General features: G+C 35.9%; 1 protein-coding gene across 1 annotated transcript in view; it reads left to right on the forward strand.

Moving 5' to 3' along the window:
• The window catches only part of MMP16 (matrix metallopeptidase 16), a 194,180-nt gene that overhangs the window by 110,210 nt on the left and 65,042 nt on the right, over positions 1-18,928 (forward strand). The window contains exon 4 of the mRNA XM_037379400.1: positions 3,578-3,882. Within this exon, the coding sequence (XP_037235297.1) occupies positions 3,578-3,882 (305 nt within the window). The remainder of the gene's footprint in view (positions 1-3,577; positions 3,883-18,928) is intronic.

The following is an 18,928-nucleotide window of genomic DNA, read 5'->3' on the forward strand; positions in this document are numbered from 1 at the left end:
GTCAAGGTCAGCCCTGGATCCCTCTCTCTATTGAACATCTTTTCTGTGAACTGAACACTGGACTTGGAGGTTAGGAAAGTAATACTTAGGAAACGTTTTCTTATTGTGATGGCTTTTGCCTTGCAATTCTGCCACCTTGCGATAGGAGTGGTTCTGAGTGGGCATGTCCTCCACTTATTTTTATTTGAGCTCCATTATCTGGATACGTGGAGTGTAAAATACCCAGTTCCTCTTTTTTTGTTATCAGTGACAGTTACAGCTGTTTCAAGTGATTTCTCAGTTTAAGATGAAGAGCCATATGTAATAGGAAAAGGGTTCATATAAGACTTTATTGGCTATTGCAGTGACATGTCTAAACTGAAGACTTTTAAGAGATGAGTCCTAGAATCTTGGATAGTTGATACATTGTCTGTTTGGACTGATCTTACTGTCCTTCCCCTTTGAGGTTATATGATCAACATCATGAAAGAACTGTAAAATAATCTGGATTTCATATGTCAACATTGGTGCATTATTCTAAGCAAAGTTCCCAGCTAGACAGCATCAACATTTGTGTTAGACACAGTATTGGAATTTTTCCTTTTAGGATTTAAAATGGCTTGCATAAGTACATTAAAATGGACAATCATTTTCTGGAAATACTCTTATATTCAAATAACTACTGATTTATTTCATTTCTTTTAAAAAGCTATATCTTCCATATAATCTTGCCCTTTCCAGAAAGTTGTTTTGGAAGCTAGAAATCTGTCTTGTTTTAATACAGAATGTATGCTTTGAAAAATCTTTCTTCTTGACAGTGTAGGATGCTATTTCAAAAGTAATTTGATGGCTGATTCTCCTGGAAAAGGCCTCCCATCATAGGTAATCATCCCTAGTTAATGTGTGTGAAACTAGCAAAATGGCTCAATTTTTCATTTGTAATGAATGACTAAAACTTAATTCTATATACTGAAAAAGCAAAAACATGTAAAGTGATAAGGCTTAAAATGTGAGTCAAACCCTTTTAGACCATGTAATTAATCAAATTACCACCAATACAAAATTCTAATATTTTTGATCCATTTCCTCATATTCCATATAACAGTATAACACCGTCCTTCTGCTCTGTTTAGAACCCCCAAAGTGTGACTTTGACCCATTACTAAGGTTCCTAAATACAAAATTATAAAAAACCCACAAGTGTATCTTTCAGATGAACTTTTCCTCCATCGAAATATCAGTTTTCTAGACATACTCTATTTTCTATGAAAGCCTGTTGATTCATTTGCTGTATTCATTATATGTAGTAAATAACAGAGGCTCTAATCCTTCAATGAACTGTGCTTGAGACAAATCATGTGATTTAGTGACCACACTGGAGGACTGACTAAGAGCAAATTCATGTTTGTAAGTGGCATTCTTCGCATAGCAACAGGTTAACTGTTATCGAATTTTTGGTAGTAGCAGTGTAAGTGGGCCTTTGTGAGATGTTTCAATTTAGTGCCATATGACACTCTGGTTGTAAAATCCTGTACATTCTCAAAGGGCACAGGATGAGTAGTTTATGAACTTGCTAACTAAAACATATTCAAAAAGTAATTCACAAAGGAGGGAGCTTTCAGAGAGGGGTTCTGCAGGGACTGATAGTTGGTCTAGTGCATCCAATATTTTTTTAATCACCTGAAAATCTACACAAAATTGATCATACAATTACTGATGAGTAAATAACTATGAAGAAAGGGCATCACACCAAGCAATTTGAATCACATGACATTTATATCATATAGAGTAAGGCTATGCCTGCAGATTAGAGGAGTTTTTCTCTTTGACAGTGAGGTCAGTACTGCAGTACTATAGTTGTGACAGAGTCAATTTTAAAAATGCACTGCAAAATTGAAGTAAGTTCAATAAAAATCAGAGAAAATATTTAATAGACTGGAGAAAACCTCTTATAATAAGACACTTAAAGATTTGAAACAATTTCAAAGAGACAACAAAAAGGTAGTGAGTTTGCAGTACAGAAATGTCTTTTAAATGTCTTTTCTTTGGGGAAAAAATGTTCTTAAAGTTTATGTGTGCAAAAGAGAAAGGCAGAACAAGGACCAATGCTACAAGCCACACAAATAGGAGATTAGGCACAAGTATGTAATGACTGGTTAAATAATCTATGGAACAAAATATCAAGTGAAGCAGTGGATTCTCTGCAGTATACAATCTTCTAATCTGGCTTTGTATCCCTTTGGAACATGCATACTACCTAAAAAGAAATAACGCTTTGGTTAGACTAGCATTATTGGACTCAATACAAGAATATTTTTGCGTGGACATTAAAATCAGCAACTTTATGTTTTCTATATGAACCTATGAACAATGTATTATATATGTGAAGTCAGATCTATAAAATTAGATTTGAAGGATTTATTTCCATTTCTATAAACTTAAAATATGTCATCAAGCACATTTAATACACTGAACAAATCAATCATTCCAGGTTTATTCATGAAAATATTTTTGTTCTCTATTAACATGCCATGCTGTGTAAACTTACATAAATCTTACATATACTCTAGAACTATGTAATTTCTTACATTTGTGCTGGACGTTCACTCAGGCATATGTCAAATGAACAAAGAGCATCTGATTGCAGCAGTTTCAGAACAGACAAAAATCTAACAGAGTTTTTGTTGTCCATATGAATTGAGTAAAAACTCTGGAGGATATTGGATAGGTCTGAAATTTATTATTGCCATTCTTTTCTTAAATAAATAAAAAAAAAAAGTTGCTGATTTTTTACAGATGATTCCACTATAATTTACTAGTAATGGTGACTCTGAACTTAAATGTGATTGGCTTTTGCTTTTCTTTTATGTGTGTAATTTGAAGAAGTAGTGGGAGACTGAAATTTCTGTTTGAATTTATATTTCTGAATTAGCACATAATTGTCTTCTATAAAATTATTTATCTGAGGCATTCTACAGTTTTATGCAAGATTTATAGAAGTAATCAGATCATGAAAGGATGTCTTAGCCTGTGTTGAAATAAAAGGGCTTTGTTTCTGATAAGGAATTATCTATCCAGTCACAAATGCAACCAGAACTGTTTTTAAGTCTTTGTGAATACTGGTTGGTGGTCACAGTATGGAGCTTTGCTATTGTTAATAGACTCACTAAGAAGTTAAAATTTCATTTAACTGGAAACATTTCTCTTTTGATCAGGAACGGCATTCTGTTCTTTAGCTGTGATGGATTCTAATTGTGGTCCAGGAGGTAAACAGTCAGTGGTTGATTAATGTGGTTATCCCACTGTTAAGAATTTTTCATTTTAAAATATTTTTAATCTTCTAAAAATAAGATTTTTGTGCTGCTGAGAGTAACCTAGTTAACATGCGCTAAGTTCTAGCATAAAGGGCTACACAGATTGACACAATAATTTTGCACCACCTTCTTTAAAAATATTCTTTCTTAAAGGATATGATGGCAGACTAGCACTTTTTGTTAAAAGCACAGTGCTTTTAAAAATTAGGGGAAAAGGGATATAAGCAGTGTCACTTACCACTCTGTCAAATTTAATCTATTTAACTTTTCTCTGTTTCTTTCAGCATAAAGAACGTCACTCCAAAAGTAGGTGATGCAGAAACTCGTAAAGCCATTCGCCGTGCCTTTGATGTGTGGCAGAATGTAACTCCTCTAACATTTGAAGAAGTTCCTTATATTGAACTAGAAAATGGCAAGAGGGACGTGGATATTACAATCATTTTTGCATCAGGTTTTCATGGAGACAGTTCTCCCTTTGATGGGGAGGGAGGATTTTTGGCTCACGCATATTTCCCTGGGCCAGGAATTGGGGGAGACACACATTTTGACTCAGATGAGCCATGGACTTTGGGAAATCCCAACCATGATGGTAAGAGAAGATTTCAGTTTAAACAAAATATATAAATGGCATGCATTTTCAGCTAACAGAACTATTTCCATGCTTCCCTGTCCTTAAAGTCACATAGATTTCTTTCCTAAGTTCACACTACTTTAGCAAAGTCTTCAGTTGATTGGTCTATTAGAATCTGAGGTAGAAAATTTTCTGTCTAAATGTAAGTTACAGTATGAAAATGTGTTTCTCTTGAAAAACATTGAATTCTATTCAGGAAACTTTGTGTTCATTCAAACATTGTGCAGCTGAACATTTACATAAACTACTTTCATTTTTATATTGTTTGCTATATTTATTTCATTTAGGTTTAGGGAAAATGTGGAATGTTCTTTAGCAGTGATATAAAAGAAGTTAAGAATAACTGAGACTAGCCACCAATACATTGGATACCAATGTACATAAAACTAGTCTTCAGTTTTTCTTTATGGTGTTGCAGTGTCAGCATTTGAAGTCAACTCTTAAAAATGCCATTGCAAGAACAGAGTTAGTGTTTCCCAATAACTTTTTAACATCTTTTGGAATTGTTAGTTCCAACAATAATTCCAATTTACTTAAGTTGTATATTCTCCACAGTCAAATAACAAAAATTTACCAAATCAAGATTAAAAATACTCTTTAAAGTTACTCTTCACAGAACTGTAATCTGGCCCTTGCTGAGCTCCAAGTTCATGTGACTATATTACTGCCATTATCTATGACATGTAATTTAAAGCTAGCATCTGTGCACAACAGTATCAAAAAAGAGTTTGTGTATAGAGATGTTCTGTGTTTGATGCTTTGACAGGTTTTTGTTGCAAGCAGCCCCATTTGTCCTAGTAGATCTCTCTAAGCCAGTTACATAGAGTTTGAGAGAGTCTCTTCAGCAAACTGCACAAAACAGGATGCGCAGATGCACAAAGAAGTTGTTTCTGGCACACAAAAGATGATACAGGTGACAAGGAGCACAGAACTCATATATTTCAATGTTACACTGAATTTGTGAATGAGAGGCTTTATCTAATCCCTTTCCTTTCCCTTTCTCACCTGAGATATTTCAAGCAAAATTCAGAGCTTTTTTTATGTAGCAGTATTTGTAGTCTGGAGTTTGCAATAAAGTTAATATAAATATGGCATTGTGACTGTTCTAATGGTGCAATACTTCTGTTGGGCCAGAGTCAGTGAAGCAAGAGCAGTGTGCTGCACTGTGAAAGCCCTTAGCAGCAGAATGGGTTCAAGAAGCTGATCTCCCGTGGAACACGCCCTAGATTCTTACTGGAGCAAAATCTGTGGTATTCCACTGCTCGTATTTGCCCTCTTCACAAATTTAGCTCAAAGAAACAACAGTGGCAATCTTCTGTATGTGCAGTTCACGTACATAGTCAGTCATAACACTGTGAGGCTAAATTAAGATGGTTGTATGGGCCTCAGTGGAAGACCAACACTGCACATAATGTTTTGAGGCTATTACTTCAAGCACTCAGGAAAATCTACAGGTGGTGTACATTGAAGTCAAGTGTCAATTTAAAACATAATAACTCTTTTGGAGCAGTTCTGCATACAGATACTTATAGTCTGTATGAAAGTTTGCAAACTTCTGGCTATCTCCTTCTCCTTTAACCTGAACAATTTTCAGCGTGCAAAAGGGCACTCATGTCTTTGTATGCCTTTTTGTGGTTGAGTTTTGTAGAGCAGTTTTCAAAAGCTATTTATTGCATTAATGAATTTTAAGATATTTTGAAGGAAAAAAATCAAGTGAAAATAAAATTATACTATCACTAAAAATATGCTTTTATGTATCTTAGAACATTTAACTTTTATAATAAAAAAAGTTTTGCTATCTGTATCATGAAGGTTTAGTAGGTATCACTGGAAAATTATTCTGTAAATTTAATAACTTATGTTTTTTGGTGTGCTCATATATACTTTTTTGAGAAAGATATATTACTGTTAGAATGAAATAGTCAAGGAGGAAAACTGAGGATTTTTTATGACTGGAAAAATTGTGCAAAATGCATGATAATTAAAATAAATATCTTACCATCACAAGTTTTCTGAAGAATTTTGGCAACTCCTAGTTTCATTGTTGAGATGGTATGAACCAGGGATCTTAGGTCATAGCTATTGTCCAGAGAAAAACTGTATGTCATTATAACTCCAGAAACAGCAACATATGTGCAGATGATCTGTATATGCATAGTGTCTATTTGTCTGATCCGTGACTTCCAGTTATCGGGTAGGCCAGGTTCTGCTGATGATCTTACTGCATTAGCTTATGTCTAGGAATCCTGAAGGAACATCCAGATTTATTTTTTTTTGTGACTGGAAAAAAAATTTCGGGTGGAAAAAGAAGACAAGCATGCCATTTGGGATTGACAGGAAGAAAGGACTTACAGCTCTCTTAGGCTGCCTATCATATTGAGCTCAGCCTTAGAGCACTGAAAAGCAGAAGGCTGAAAGTTATATTTATGATCTTAGCTATGAGTAATTTTTCCCAGGTGAGTGTCATTGTTTTTTCCAGGTTTGTTGCTCCAATAGTCAATAGTCATCTTCATATAGTGTTACTCAAAATCCAATAGAAGGGGGAAAAGATTTGATATATTGTTATTTTAAAATTAACTCTTGTCTCAAAGGGCTGATTTTCTCACATTCCTATTATATTATTTCAGATTTATTTGAAAACATGAACAATTTGTTATTTAGCATCAAAAATGCAAATGTAAGGTCCTCTTGAAAAGTACTAGCCTCATTCTCCACCTTGTAATGTTGTCTAATGAAAAGAATTTGCATAGTGTTTACCTCAGAAAAGACAGCAACTTCTTGGAACACTTTCATAAACTGTTGTCTGTTTGGAAATAGCTTTCATTCCAAATAAGGAATCATATACAAATTCAGTATTCTGAGTATAGTTAATTCCCACAGTAATTTATCCTGTCTAGTAAATTGCAGTGTCTTCACACTTTAGGTTTGGGTTTTGGTTTTGTGGATTTTGGGGATTTTTTCCTTATCATGTTAGCTTGATTTTCTTGTGTTTTACTTGGTTTAAATAACGTTCTATACTGAAAGGACAGTTCCAATGGAAATATAACAACTCCCCAGTGCAGTGCTGCTTTATTTTGTTCTCACTTCAGTGGTATATTTTTGTGGATCACAGAGCTATCTTATCAATCACGTTATGGGGAAGAGATCTGTGGTTGGACTTCTCCTTCAATCTGAAGAATGAATAAGGCCTTTGTAGGAGCAAAGACTAATGGGTCTCACTCAAGAAAAAAGCTTCCTTTCTTACAATTTAACACTTGCAGGCTCTCTAAAATGATGTGTTTATTTGCTTTTATAATAACATGTAAGCAGAGTACAGCTGGAGCCTAAACTGCAGCTGAGCTGTAGAGGTCTTTTCTCCCCGTTTCCTTCCATAGTGCTGCAGGTGATGCCAGAAGTATTGGCCAGAAAGGACAAGAAACTTGCCATCACAGGGGAGCAATGGAAACAAAGACAGAATTTCTTTTGCTAGGGAAGGAGGACTGTACTAGAAGATAAAAGTTGTTTGAGTTTTTTTGCAAGGTGAGGAAATGGTAGCCTTCCAATACTTTGGACAAAGTGTTTGTATGCATTGGACCATAGCCTTCCTCCAGCCAGCCTTCATGTTCCACTTGTTCTTTTAGGATATCTACTTTCCAAGTTGTTCTGTGGGAGTAGGCCTTTTCACCTGTAGTAGATCCCATTTCTTTTATGCCTGTCCAGGCTTCAGTGTGAGATGAGGACCTTAGGTTTGTAAATTATTTGGGACAGGATGGTTTCTTCATTACCTCTTATGAAGTACCTTGTGGTCCTAGGCGGTCTCAGTTAAAACTCAGGTTATTATACTGTGGTAGAAGTAGAGGGTAGAGGAAACAAATATTGAAGGTGAAACACTCTTCAAGAATAGCAGATCAGAAAGGATAGGAATATCACAAGAAAATCTTTAACAATATGTACACTTGAAGATGTAAAGAGATAAACAGATGAAAATCAAGTTACATAAGTAGCTATCTGAAAAATCAGCACTTTTTAAGAAAAACTTTAAATCCTTATTTCCTTCTGAACTTAAGTGCTGGAAAGGAAGAAAAGTGGAGAAAAAAAATGAAAAAGAAATCTTAATATACCAGTCTTGAGGCTACTCATTGTTCCCATGACTCCAATCCATTTAGGTGGTATGTATCACCTCATTGTTTGAATGAAAAATTTATGGTCAATGAATAATATATTTAAATCCAGAAAAGGACAATGACTTCTTGCTAAGAGTGACAATATTTTGGAGATACTTTATTGTCAAAATCCTCAGCAAAAATATTTTTCAAAGTATATTTTTCAATTGCAATATTTCAAATCACAGTGATGAAATTCAGAATCACTGCCAGGGAGCAGCAGTGGTAGGGACTGTCTCTGCAGTAGATTTTCTAGTAGCTAGCAGAAAAGTCTTATCCTATGACCTGTCTTCCTGTACCGAAACTGAAAATGGTGTTCTTATTAGCCTTAACAAGGCTTTCCCACATATTATCTTAACCTGTCCATTATTAAATCTGCAGCATTGACATTTTTTGATGCCCTGCAATATTAGTGGTTGAAGTGTCAGATTCTAGTAGAACAAGTAGTGTTCTAGATTTCTGGAAGATCTGCTTCATTATGGAGTTGTTATGCCTCAGAGCCTGAAGTCTCCTCCTACCCTATCCTCCAAGTGCTGCAGCATGATGAGCCAAACACATTCACAAGGTCTTATAGATAAGATGCTTTCCCTATCAAAAGACCAGGAATTATTTGTTTCTGCTTATATTCTCCCTATTTTGTTCTAACTTTGAGCAAGATTCTTTTGAAAGCTGTCAATGTCTGCTAAGCATAGATGTTTGCTACTGGAAAAAATGGAAGCTGTATTTCTGCAATGACACAATTAGGAATAGGGCTTACCTTGCAGCTCTTCTTTGTTAATAGCATACGGTGATAAAACCATAAAAATTTCAGTAGGCCAGTTTTCCCGTGTGCAGTTCAGAAAATGCAAATTAGAAAGAAATCAAGACATATATTATATACAGCACTCACTAGATTTTCTTTAATTGCCTCATTCCTATGACTGAAGGTTCCCATAACTGAACTTCAAGAAAGAGAGGAGGCAACATTTGATCTAAGAGCTGCTAAATGCCTTCTACACAGTGGGGGATGCTTCTGAAGTGATTAAGTATATATGTTGTAGGGTCATTAGCTGCTGTATTTTGGAGGGGACGTGGTATTTGCTTGTTTGGTTTTTTGTTTGTTTGGCTTGGGTTCTTTTGAGGAATCCCTTGTAAAAACTTGGAAAGGACAAGAACTATTCTCAGTTTAGTTTGTGGTTTTCTCAGTAATTTAAAAGTAGACAGATTCAAAAGCTAAATGAATTTCAGACCCTTCACCACTTCTGAAGTAAGACCCAAGAAAGGGGCAGATGATGAGTCTGAAAACAGTCTTCTGAAAAGTGACTTCAGAGAAAGCTGGTCTCATCTTTAGAAATTTGTGTATGTTGACTAGTTCTGCTTGCAAACCCCAAGGGCCATTTCATGGATCAAGTTTGTGTAACATTTGGATATTCCCTGGCAGCCCCAGCCCATCAAAGCTAGGTTCCTTAACTAGTGGCTGCTCAGAAGTTTCATTTTGGCAGATAGTGGCATGGAAAGAAAGAAAGGACTGTGATGAATTTTGCAGTTAATGGTCACTGCTACCTGCACACTGAATGAAACACAGAATAATCCTACCAGTTGTGAATAATGACTGATACGTATCTGTTCTTCTTCCTCACTATTGCCTTACATATTTTCCAACAATCTCTTTTCCCTGGATTTATTGTGTGATTTATTAGAAACGTAATTCCTATTAAATATAGGAAAGCTCTCAGATAAAATCCTAAAAATTATGGCAGAGAGCGCTGAAAGGAAGACATTAAGAGAAAGGGCCATCATGGATGAAGATGTGTACACTATGTTCTAATAGAGAGCAAAAGCCATTACTAATATATATCTTATATTTTATGGCTTCTTGATTTATATATTTCCTTTCTTCACCTAAGAGTGTATGAACACATTTTACTATCTGTCAGAAGGTAAATGTCTCTAACTTAAGGCATAAACTCTTGCCTGTATTTAAAAAATTGCATTAGTTTATCAAAATTGATTTTCATTTGCCTGGCTACATGCACTTAAGTTAGTTTAAACCTTCTTTAAGGCAGTTATTTTTTTCTGGGAAATTACTGAATGCATCTAAGCCTATTTAAGGGAGTGTTAAACCAGTTTGAACAGAGAGTGCACTACTTTTAACTAGATTAATTTAAGATTGACCTACTTACACAAGTGCAGCTTTTTAAAACAGCGCAAGATTTAGAAGTAGCTCCTGGGGAAAACAAGGATTTCTTGGGAGCTTAGATTTCAAGCACATTAGACTTGATGCTTAATGTACCAATTACTGGCTGAAATCTGACCATAGAACTTTGTGTTCCAGTGGGAGAAAATATTCGGCAAAAACTATGTTTAGGCTCTCCTTAGATAAACACAGTAGATCAGTAATGGTAGTTTGATACTTTTATCTTCTTATTCATATCTGCAAGAGAAATAAAAATCAAAGTAGAACGCTTGATTTTTTACCTCTGTAACAAATTCACCAAGGCATCTACTGTACCATACTGATATTCTGCAGAAACCAGTTCTTTCATCAAAGAATATACAAGTAACAGCAAATGAAACTCCATTATAGAACTAATACATTACTGTACAGTTACATTTTAATGTAAGGAGAATATTACCACAGAATGTTTACATTCATATGGAATATTTCTAAGTTGTACATACATGAAGCTCTTGTTTTCAGGAAAACAAAACCAAAACACTAAGAATTCAGCAATTTTTTGTTAACTCTCCAGCATTCAAAAATTGATTCAAGTTTTGCAAACAATAAAAAGAAAAATACCAAACCTGTCACTTTGTACCATTTTGTTTGTAGATTGCCAAGTAAAAGCTTCTTGGACCTGATGAAAATACAGCATCTAGTGTAATGTTCTTGGACTCTGGTTAGTGCATAAGATTCTGCTGTGGGCACTGTGTTGGCAGCCAAGAAAAATTTATGAAAATCCTGATCTCTGAACAGCATAGATCAACTTGTAGTAAATTTCTTTTGGCTGCCAGTGTGGTTGACACAGTACAGGAAATATATGCTGCTGGAAATATGAACCAATGGAGTTGTGAATACTAAGTCTCCTAAGGGAGCTCTGTGTCTCCAACTGTACTCACGTCATATGCTATGGTTTAGAAAGCCAAGCATTTCAGACTAAAGGAAGCTCTGTATTACAATATTACCAGTACTTTAATTTCATAAAGCATAGTGCTCTTAATTGATTATTTATTTTTAATAAGGTGTTGTCAGTATCAAATTTGATCTGTAACCAAAGTGTGACTTTGCATTTGTTACATACTTGTTTTCCAGTTCTGTACAAGGATAAATTTGTAAAACATTAATATCTTCTTTGAATTTGTATTGCATTACACTTGTGTATATACTTTTAAACACAGAATTGCCAACATGGGTTTAGATCAAAGGTTATCCTACAAAATATCCTATCTCTACTTATGGTTATTAACAGATACCTAGGGAAGAGAATAAAGGCAGGGCAAGCATATGGCAACAAAACCCAGCATATTCCCTCTTAGCTTCCAGCAATCTGTGGCTCATTGAATTTCAGAGCCACAGGCCATATTTTTATGTTTAATAGCCTTTGAGGGATTTCCTTTAATGAATTGGTGTAATCTCTTTTTGAACTCATGTAAGCATGTGGTATCCACAACATCCTGTGGCAATGTGTTCTATAGTTTAAGCAGATGTGAAAAACTACCTTTTTCTGAATTTTGAACCTGCCATTGATAAATTCACTTTAGGTAGACTGGTGGTCATACTGTAAGGAAATAATTTCCTAATCATTTTATCTGTGCCATTCATACTTTTATGGACCTTTGTCATATCTTGTTTCCAGGATAAAAAAACCTAGCCCATTGAGTTACAGCTTTGTTCATATGCAGTTGTGAGGTTAAGAAAGCACAACTTCTATTTAAACTGAATTTATTTGAGTGCAAAATGAGAGAATTATCAATATTATAAAAGATGGCAAAACCCCACTATTACATGTATAACATAACACAATGATGAAGATGCCAGGATAATATTTAAAAGAACTTTGCAAGCATCAAACAAATGGAGTAATGGTTGATTCTTTTCATTTCACCATTCCCCCTGAAATTTAATTCAGGAGTCAACTAACACAGATAATACTTTCTATTGCTAAACCACAAGGCTTTCAGTATTTAAAAAGCAAACCAGGCTTTCCCTGTAAGTAAATGAAAGTTGTGATAGAACTTCACAGGGTAACCTGTCCTCAAACTTCCCAAACCTACCATACATTATACTTGCTTGGTGTCCATGTGCCCTCCTGTTCCGTGTTCTTACCCCACATCTTACATCTAATGGTAACTCTGAAACATTCAGTGTCTGCTGCATAAAATGTGTCCTTCGATGTATCATCATAGGATGCAAAGCTGCACTTGAGAATAGAAAGGTCCCTTTCAGTTATTGAAAAGATGGAAAATGATTTAAAAATTAACCATAAATAGCCCTGTCTGTAAGGACTGTCATCAGACATAGGGCTATACAGATAGCTATACAGATAGCTAAACCCCATTTATTGCTGGAAGCCAGCTGATGGAAAATATTAACTGTTGGCAAGGTAATGACCATATTTTTATTGAGTTTGGGGAGGTTTGTTTTTTTTGTTTTCACGTGGCACCCTTTCAGCTTTGAGAAAAGCACTTAATTTACATGTCATTAAAAAGGAAATCTTTTAAACATTGGCAGTCAGTGAAAGCAGTCTTGTGGATGAATCCAGTCCCTTGTTCTAGATGTGTGTTTAGCTGGCTACTTTAAACACATCCCAGGGGCTATCAGAGTGCAATAACATGCTCCCAGCTTTCCTTCTTGGCCTAAAATTGCCAAGTGCACTATTATGCAAATAGAAAGAGAGGGTGAGGAATATGTCAAGAAGATGGACTTTTTCATATTCTTAATTAAAACAATGGAAATGTAGACGGATACGTACATCTTACATTGTGTTTTTTGTGTCTATAGAAGCAAGGTGATATTTAAACTATAGCTCAGTTGCCAAAGATGGTCATGATGCAGGTCATAAACCAAAAAAGGCAGCGTAACCTGAGTCACTGAATTGTATATTGCTTCTATCACACTGTAGGTAAAACAAGCCTATATGGAGTAGTTAGAGAAGCTGCAAACTCCGTTATCCATTCAAACTGCAACTGGAGGTTATTTCCCACATACCAGGACCAGCAGAACAAGCTGCCTGCATTTGCAATCTGCCTCAGTTTGCAAGCAGCCAGCCTATCTTAAACTGCTAATGAAAAGTATTAAAACAAAGCTGGCTGACTTTGAGTGGAAATAAATGAGGAAAGTTCACATTTTCTGTTACATCAACTTCACTGCCAAGGAAACATTGAGCTGAAAGGCAGAATGGATCCTTGCAGACAATTTTGGCAATGATAGCACCTACATTCACAGAAAAAAACCCTGCCATTTTTTTAAAGATGTCTTTGTCTCAAACAACTCTTTACACAACAATGAAGATAAGTTTATCTTCCCAAACTAGATTCATTCGATCAGATGCTCGTATCAGTATATTAAGAGTACTGAGTTAACATGGGGAAATTTAGTTGAAAAACGTTTGTTAAAATCATTGGTAAGTAGAAATGAACAATGGTTTTGTTTGGTTGGGGTTGTTGGTTTTTTGGTTTTTTTTTTTTTCACACTAATATGGTAGAAAAGATCATTGGGAAGGCTTTATTTTTTTTTTTTTTTTTTCCAGGCAAAAGATGCATTTTGAATGAATTCATACATAAAATGCGGGCCAGCCCCTTCATGATTATTTTCATGACCCCACAACCCCTCACACATGGTTACTGTGTGGGAATGACAAGGGGGGGGGGGGGAAAAGTAGCACCTCACACACAACAAATAAATCTAGTTCCTGCTTTAACCTTTCCTTCTCTTAGAAAGAAGCTTAGCAGATTTAAAGTTTGAGTCTTGAATCTGAGAGCTTCATATAATTCTTGTACATGACAAAGTTGGAGGGGGGGAGGATATAAAAATAATACTAGTAAAACTAATGTTAATAATAAAGAAACTTCCTTATGACCTGTGAGCTTTCACACCAGACTCTGAATTTCAGGTTCTGGAAAGATAACTTGCTGTGGAGAGCTTGTGAGAAGCCATACTTTCAAACATGTTGGGTTAAAAAAAGAGAAAATCACTTTTTTTTTATTGGAACTAAGTTGAAATCATTCTCAAATTAAAAATCATCTAAGGAATGAATGGCTTGAAATTATATTTTTTTTCTTTTTAGTCTAATCTGCTTGTCAAAATAATTTAGGAAAGAGAAGCAACCTATGATCCTCAGATTGTCCCTTTAAGTAGAAAGTGACATTTCTGTGCTTTAAAGCAGGCACCAGGCTTAGCAGTCCAACTCTTGTGTGACCCAGAGATCTTTGAGTCTGTTTCCTGCTAGGACCGCTTCATGGAGGCTTCTTCTCCAAGACAGCAGCTGTGGGAAATCTGACTTTTCCAAAGATGTCCCATAGAGTATTATTATTGTGATGCCCTCTCCTTTCCCCTGCCTTTCCAGGGGAAAACAGAATCTGAAAAATCATGTTGCCAATTACTATGGATGTTGTCATAGTTTCCTGAGAGAATGAGATAAATATTTACAGTAATTACATATGTATTTATCTATTAGGCAGAAAATGAATGGATTATTGTTCCGAAAGTAGAATGTAAAAAATCCCTAAAATATAGGGTAATATTATATATGACTTTTTTAAGAATATTGTGTGACTGATGAAAGATTTTTTACAATATCTGTGTTTTCAAGCCTAGAGAGTAATTTGTGCTTGACAATTGCTAACTTCAGAATGGTCAAATTATATGTTCTTGAGGCCAAAATATTTTAATCTATACTTAGGCTCCTTCCTAAATCGCTTGGGTTTCAAAAATTCCTGAGCAGCTAACACCAATATTTGGAAACATCTACAGCTAAAAACATCAGGCTGAGAAAAAAGATGAAAACCGAAAGACTAGAAAGACCAGATAAATTAAAAGAACAATATTGTTTTGTGCAAAATGTTTTGTTGTGGTGGACCCGTTTAAGTCTGTAGTTCAAGTCAGTGATGAATGCTTCCTGGTCTTGTACATATATCACTTAAGTCCATATCCTGTATTTTTATAACTAAAGTTTTGCCACGGACTTAAATGAAAAGACCTAAGTCAGAAGCCAGAAGACTTGAGTGGGTGGAATTAATCTGACCACATGTTGATGTTTATATCTGAGTAAATCTCATAGGGTCCTTTCAGAGTTAGAGGAGAGATATATTGCCTTCCTGGGTAAGATTTGTTGCATCCTGCACTAGGTGTCTAAAAGAAACTAGATGAGTCATGTCCTGAAATACCTGTTTCTCATCACTGTCTGTGAAAGGTGCAGGTATAGATGTTTGCAATTCAGTTTTCTGTAGCGAGATGACTTCCACCAGTGGTGTTGAATCATGTGCAATTTCAGATTAGAGGAGAACTGAAGTGATAAGTACTTCCAAATAACAGCACCAACTGGGGTCCAAAGAAATCTGTCTCAGTGGTAGAGATGCCTGTTTTGGGGACAGTTCAGTATTACACTCAAAAAAGGTAATTACTGGTGTAGGCTATCCCCTGTCCTTCTCGGTATTGCAGGAAAACCTTTCTCCTATTGGTCTAAATATGGTAATTCACAAATGGATTGCACCACTTAAATTTTGAATGCACAGTGCTAATATGGTAATATGTAAACATACTTTTCGTTTGCCTAAGAATTGTACATACCTCCTTTCTTATGATGCAGTGTAGGAGTCAATACAATGTTAAGTATGAGGAAATTGATTATCACTGAGTATTCAGGAAACTGAAGATATGGTAGTGACATAGGATTAATGTTGCTAGCTGTACTCCTGCTAGCAGTACTAGCAGAAACAATACAAATACGAATGCCTGAGCTTCAGGAAGAGTTAGCAACTGCATATATACCAACAGACACTCCTTAGCTGGTCGGTGGTTTTAATGATCACTTGTGTTACTGTCAGGGTTGACTGTCATAGCTGGAAGGGATGGAGATATAACGATCCTGGATCTTCCTGAGTGTGGGCTGTGGTAGAGCAGCTGTGGGAGCAGGTGCCCCCAGCAGCTCTGCACTCAGCTCCCTGCTTTCCAGTGGGGAGCTCTGGTCTGAGAGCCATCAGAGATGGGACTTCTGACATTGTCCCTTTTCCCTGCCTGTGCCAGCAGCTGTCCTCCCAGGCTGGGGTCCTGCTGAGCTCTTAACTCACAGAAGGGAAAGTGTTCCAGGATTGACCTTTGCCCTGGCTAACATTTCTATGTCCAAGCTCTCCTGCACTTTGGCAGGGGCAGCTAATTTCTGCCTTCGTCTTCCTCTCTAAACATCCTCTTGCATAGGCCAGGAGGCCCAGGAACATGGCTTGGATGCCTAACTGTCTTGGCCTCACCAGCATCCTTTGGACTGCCCTCTGCAATCATTCATCCTGGAAGCTGCCCCTCCACGGTGGGTGCTGAGGCATCCCCATGCCAACAAGTGCTAAGAGTTACTAGTGCCAAACTAACAGTATTCTCTTAGTGCTAAAGAGGTTTACAGTGGTTCATCTAGCTAGAATGAAATAAACAGCTACATGGATATACCCACTGATAGGAGCAGATTATCCAATAATCAGAGTGTTTCATACGAGTAAATTTTAACAAAGTAAAAATCAAGGTAGCAAATTTGTCTTTCTGTCACTTTCTCCACATATATTACCTTCAGTTTGAAGTTGTCTCAATTTAGAATATAGTACACACTTGGATCAGGTCTCCCTTTGAAGTCTGCAGACTTCTTAGAAAGCATATCTGTTTTTCACATCAGAGAACTTTAAATGATGTTTTTTATTTTTCCTAAACACTTTGCCAATTAAGATTCAAAATTCCCACTTCTGTTGCCACCAGTCCAAGGGGGGAGAAAAACAAAACCCCCAAAACTGAAGAAACCCATAGACAATTTTAGCTTGACTTTTTTTTTTTCTAGTAGGAGTTAAGCAAGGGAAATAACAGTGAACAAAGAACTGTTCTTATAAAATTACCAAATACATATACAACACAATGTCACTTTCTCTTTGAAAAAGCTTGAAGTCACATGTACATGTTAAGTAGATACAATGATAGGTTAAGAATAATAACCTGGTTTTGATGGCTTTAATGTGTGTTAATTTAGAGAATATTATAATTACTTTTAGTAGTTTAACTGACACAGGGTAAAAATTTATCTCTGCAGAAAGCTAACACAAGATTTGCATGTAAATTAAATTTTATGTACATTTTATTGTGGGGATTTCAGTGATCTGTAAGACCCTTTCAGATTTTTGCCCCATGACAAGTTACATCTATTGTGAATATTGGCAGCATGACTTTGACCTTCCTCCTAGTAATTACACATATTTGTTTATAGTAGGACACACAGGACTTTAGGGAAAATGAAGAGAAAAAAAAGATGACAAAAGCAGTCACAGTGTTAACATGCCAGCATTTTAGCTGAGTGGCTTAGAGATGAAACCTACATTTGTTTTTGTCAAAGGCAAGGATTTGATTTTAATAGGAACTCATGCACAATTAGAGACTTTGACATTTATTCTCACCCACACTGCACTCGAGTGTGGTAGGAAGATGTCCATTCCCTTCACATGAATGACCCTTAGGGACAGGACCATGGAGGATAGCTGAAAATTGTGTGATACATGCCGTTGTGATGCACATATCCAAATCTTCAATCCCAGCATGTGCTCATTCTCACAGCCTTTGCAAAAGAGTTTTAAATACTTCTCCAGCTTATTGTTCCCACAGCAACAACTAAAAACAGAAACAGAGAAGATGGGAAAGAGTATAAATAGATAAGGCTGCTACAGTATTTGCAGCATTTGTAATTGTGTTGAGACTACTGGAAAACCAGCGTAAATGTTATTTAGCAACCTGGTCATTTGTAATGTTATGACAATGACCATTGTATTTTCAAATGATTTTACCAGTGTGAGCTTGCTGAGAGAAATCAATTTATGAAGATCTCTTCTAGAAAAATGCAAAATTCCATTATAATTTTAATCTAATTCATTTTAAATAGTCATTACCTAAAGATGACCATAAAACCACCCAAAATAAAACTTTTCAGTCTGTTAATAGATATTACTTTATTCCTAATAGAATGAGAATGCCATTTGAGAATAGTATACAAGTTCAATAGCCGACCTGAATGATGAAGTTAATCCCAGGAACCAGTGATTCATAAATGCAGTTTTTCTTAGTTTGTTAGGTTCACTGTCACAGCAGGGTTTCCTCAAAGCATGAAATGAAGCCATAAGCATTATATTTGCAGAAGAAACACATACCATCATATTTACACATTTCTGGGAAGCAGCAAGCCTTCATGTCTTCTTTACCTCCCCCTGGATTACCTCTAGTTGCTTCACTTCTCATTCTTTGGAGAAGTTGGTATTGATTCACTAGTCAGAATAGTTTGCAAAATTTTTCAGTACTAGCGATTGAAACTGTGAGAAACAAAATGGAAATATCCTTACATTCATGCTTTTATAGAAAGAACATTAAGAATACATTAACTAATTCATTCCACCCATTTCAAGCTATTTACTAGAAGGTTATAGAATGCTTGGTAATAATTCTTAGTAGTAAGGCAGAAATTGCTATGTTTTGCATGTTCTTGCCCTCTAAAGTACAGGCTGATCTGTATTATAAAAGAATATGGGCTCCTTTCAAATACGTTGTTTATCGGGCTCCTGACTTCTAAATTATGCCCACAATAGGCAGAAACAGTAGAATGCTGCCAGGAAGGACATACAAACTTCTGAACTCATGTCTTTATCATACC

Source organism: Falco rusticolus, chromosome 3, assembly GCF_015220075.1.
Source record: "Falco rusticolus isolate bFalRus1 chromosome 3, bFalRus1.pri, whole genome shotgun sequence".
In the NCBI taxonomy this organism is placed as follows: domain Eukaryota; kingdom Metazoa; phylum Chordata; class Aves; order Falconiformes; family Falconidae; genus Falco; species Falco rusticolus.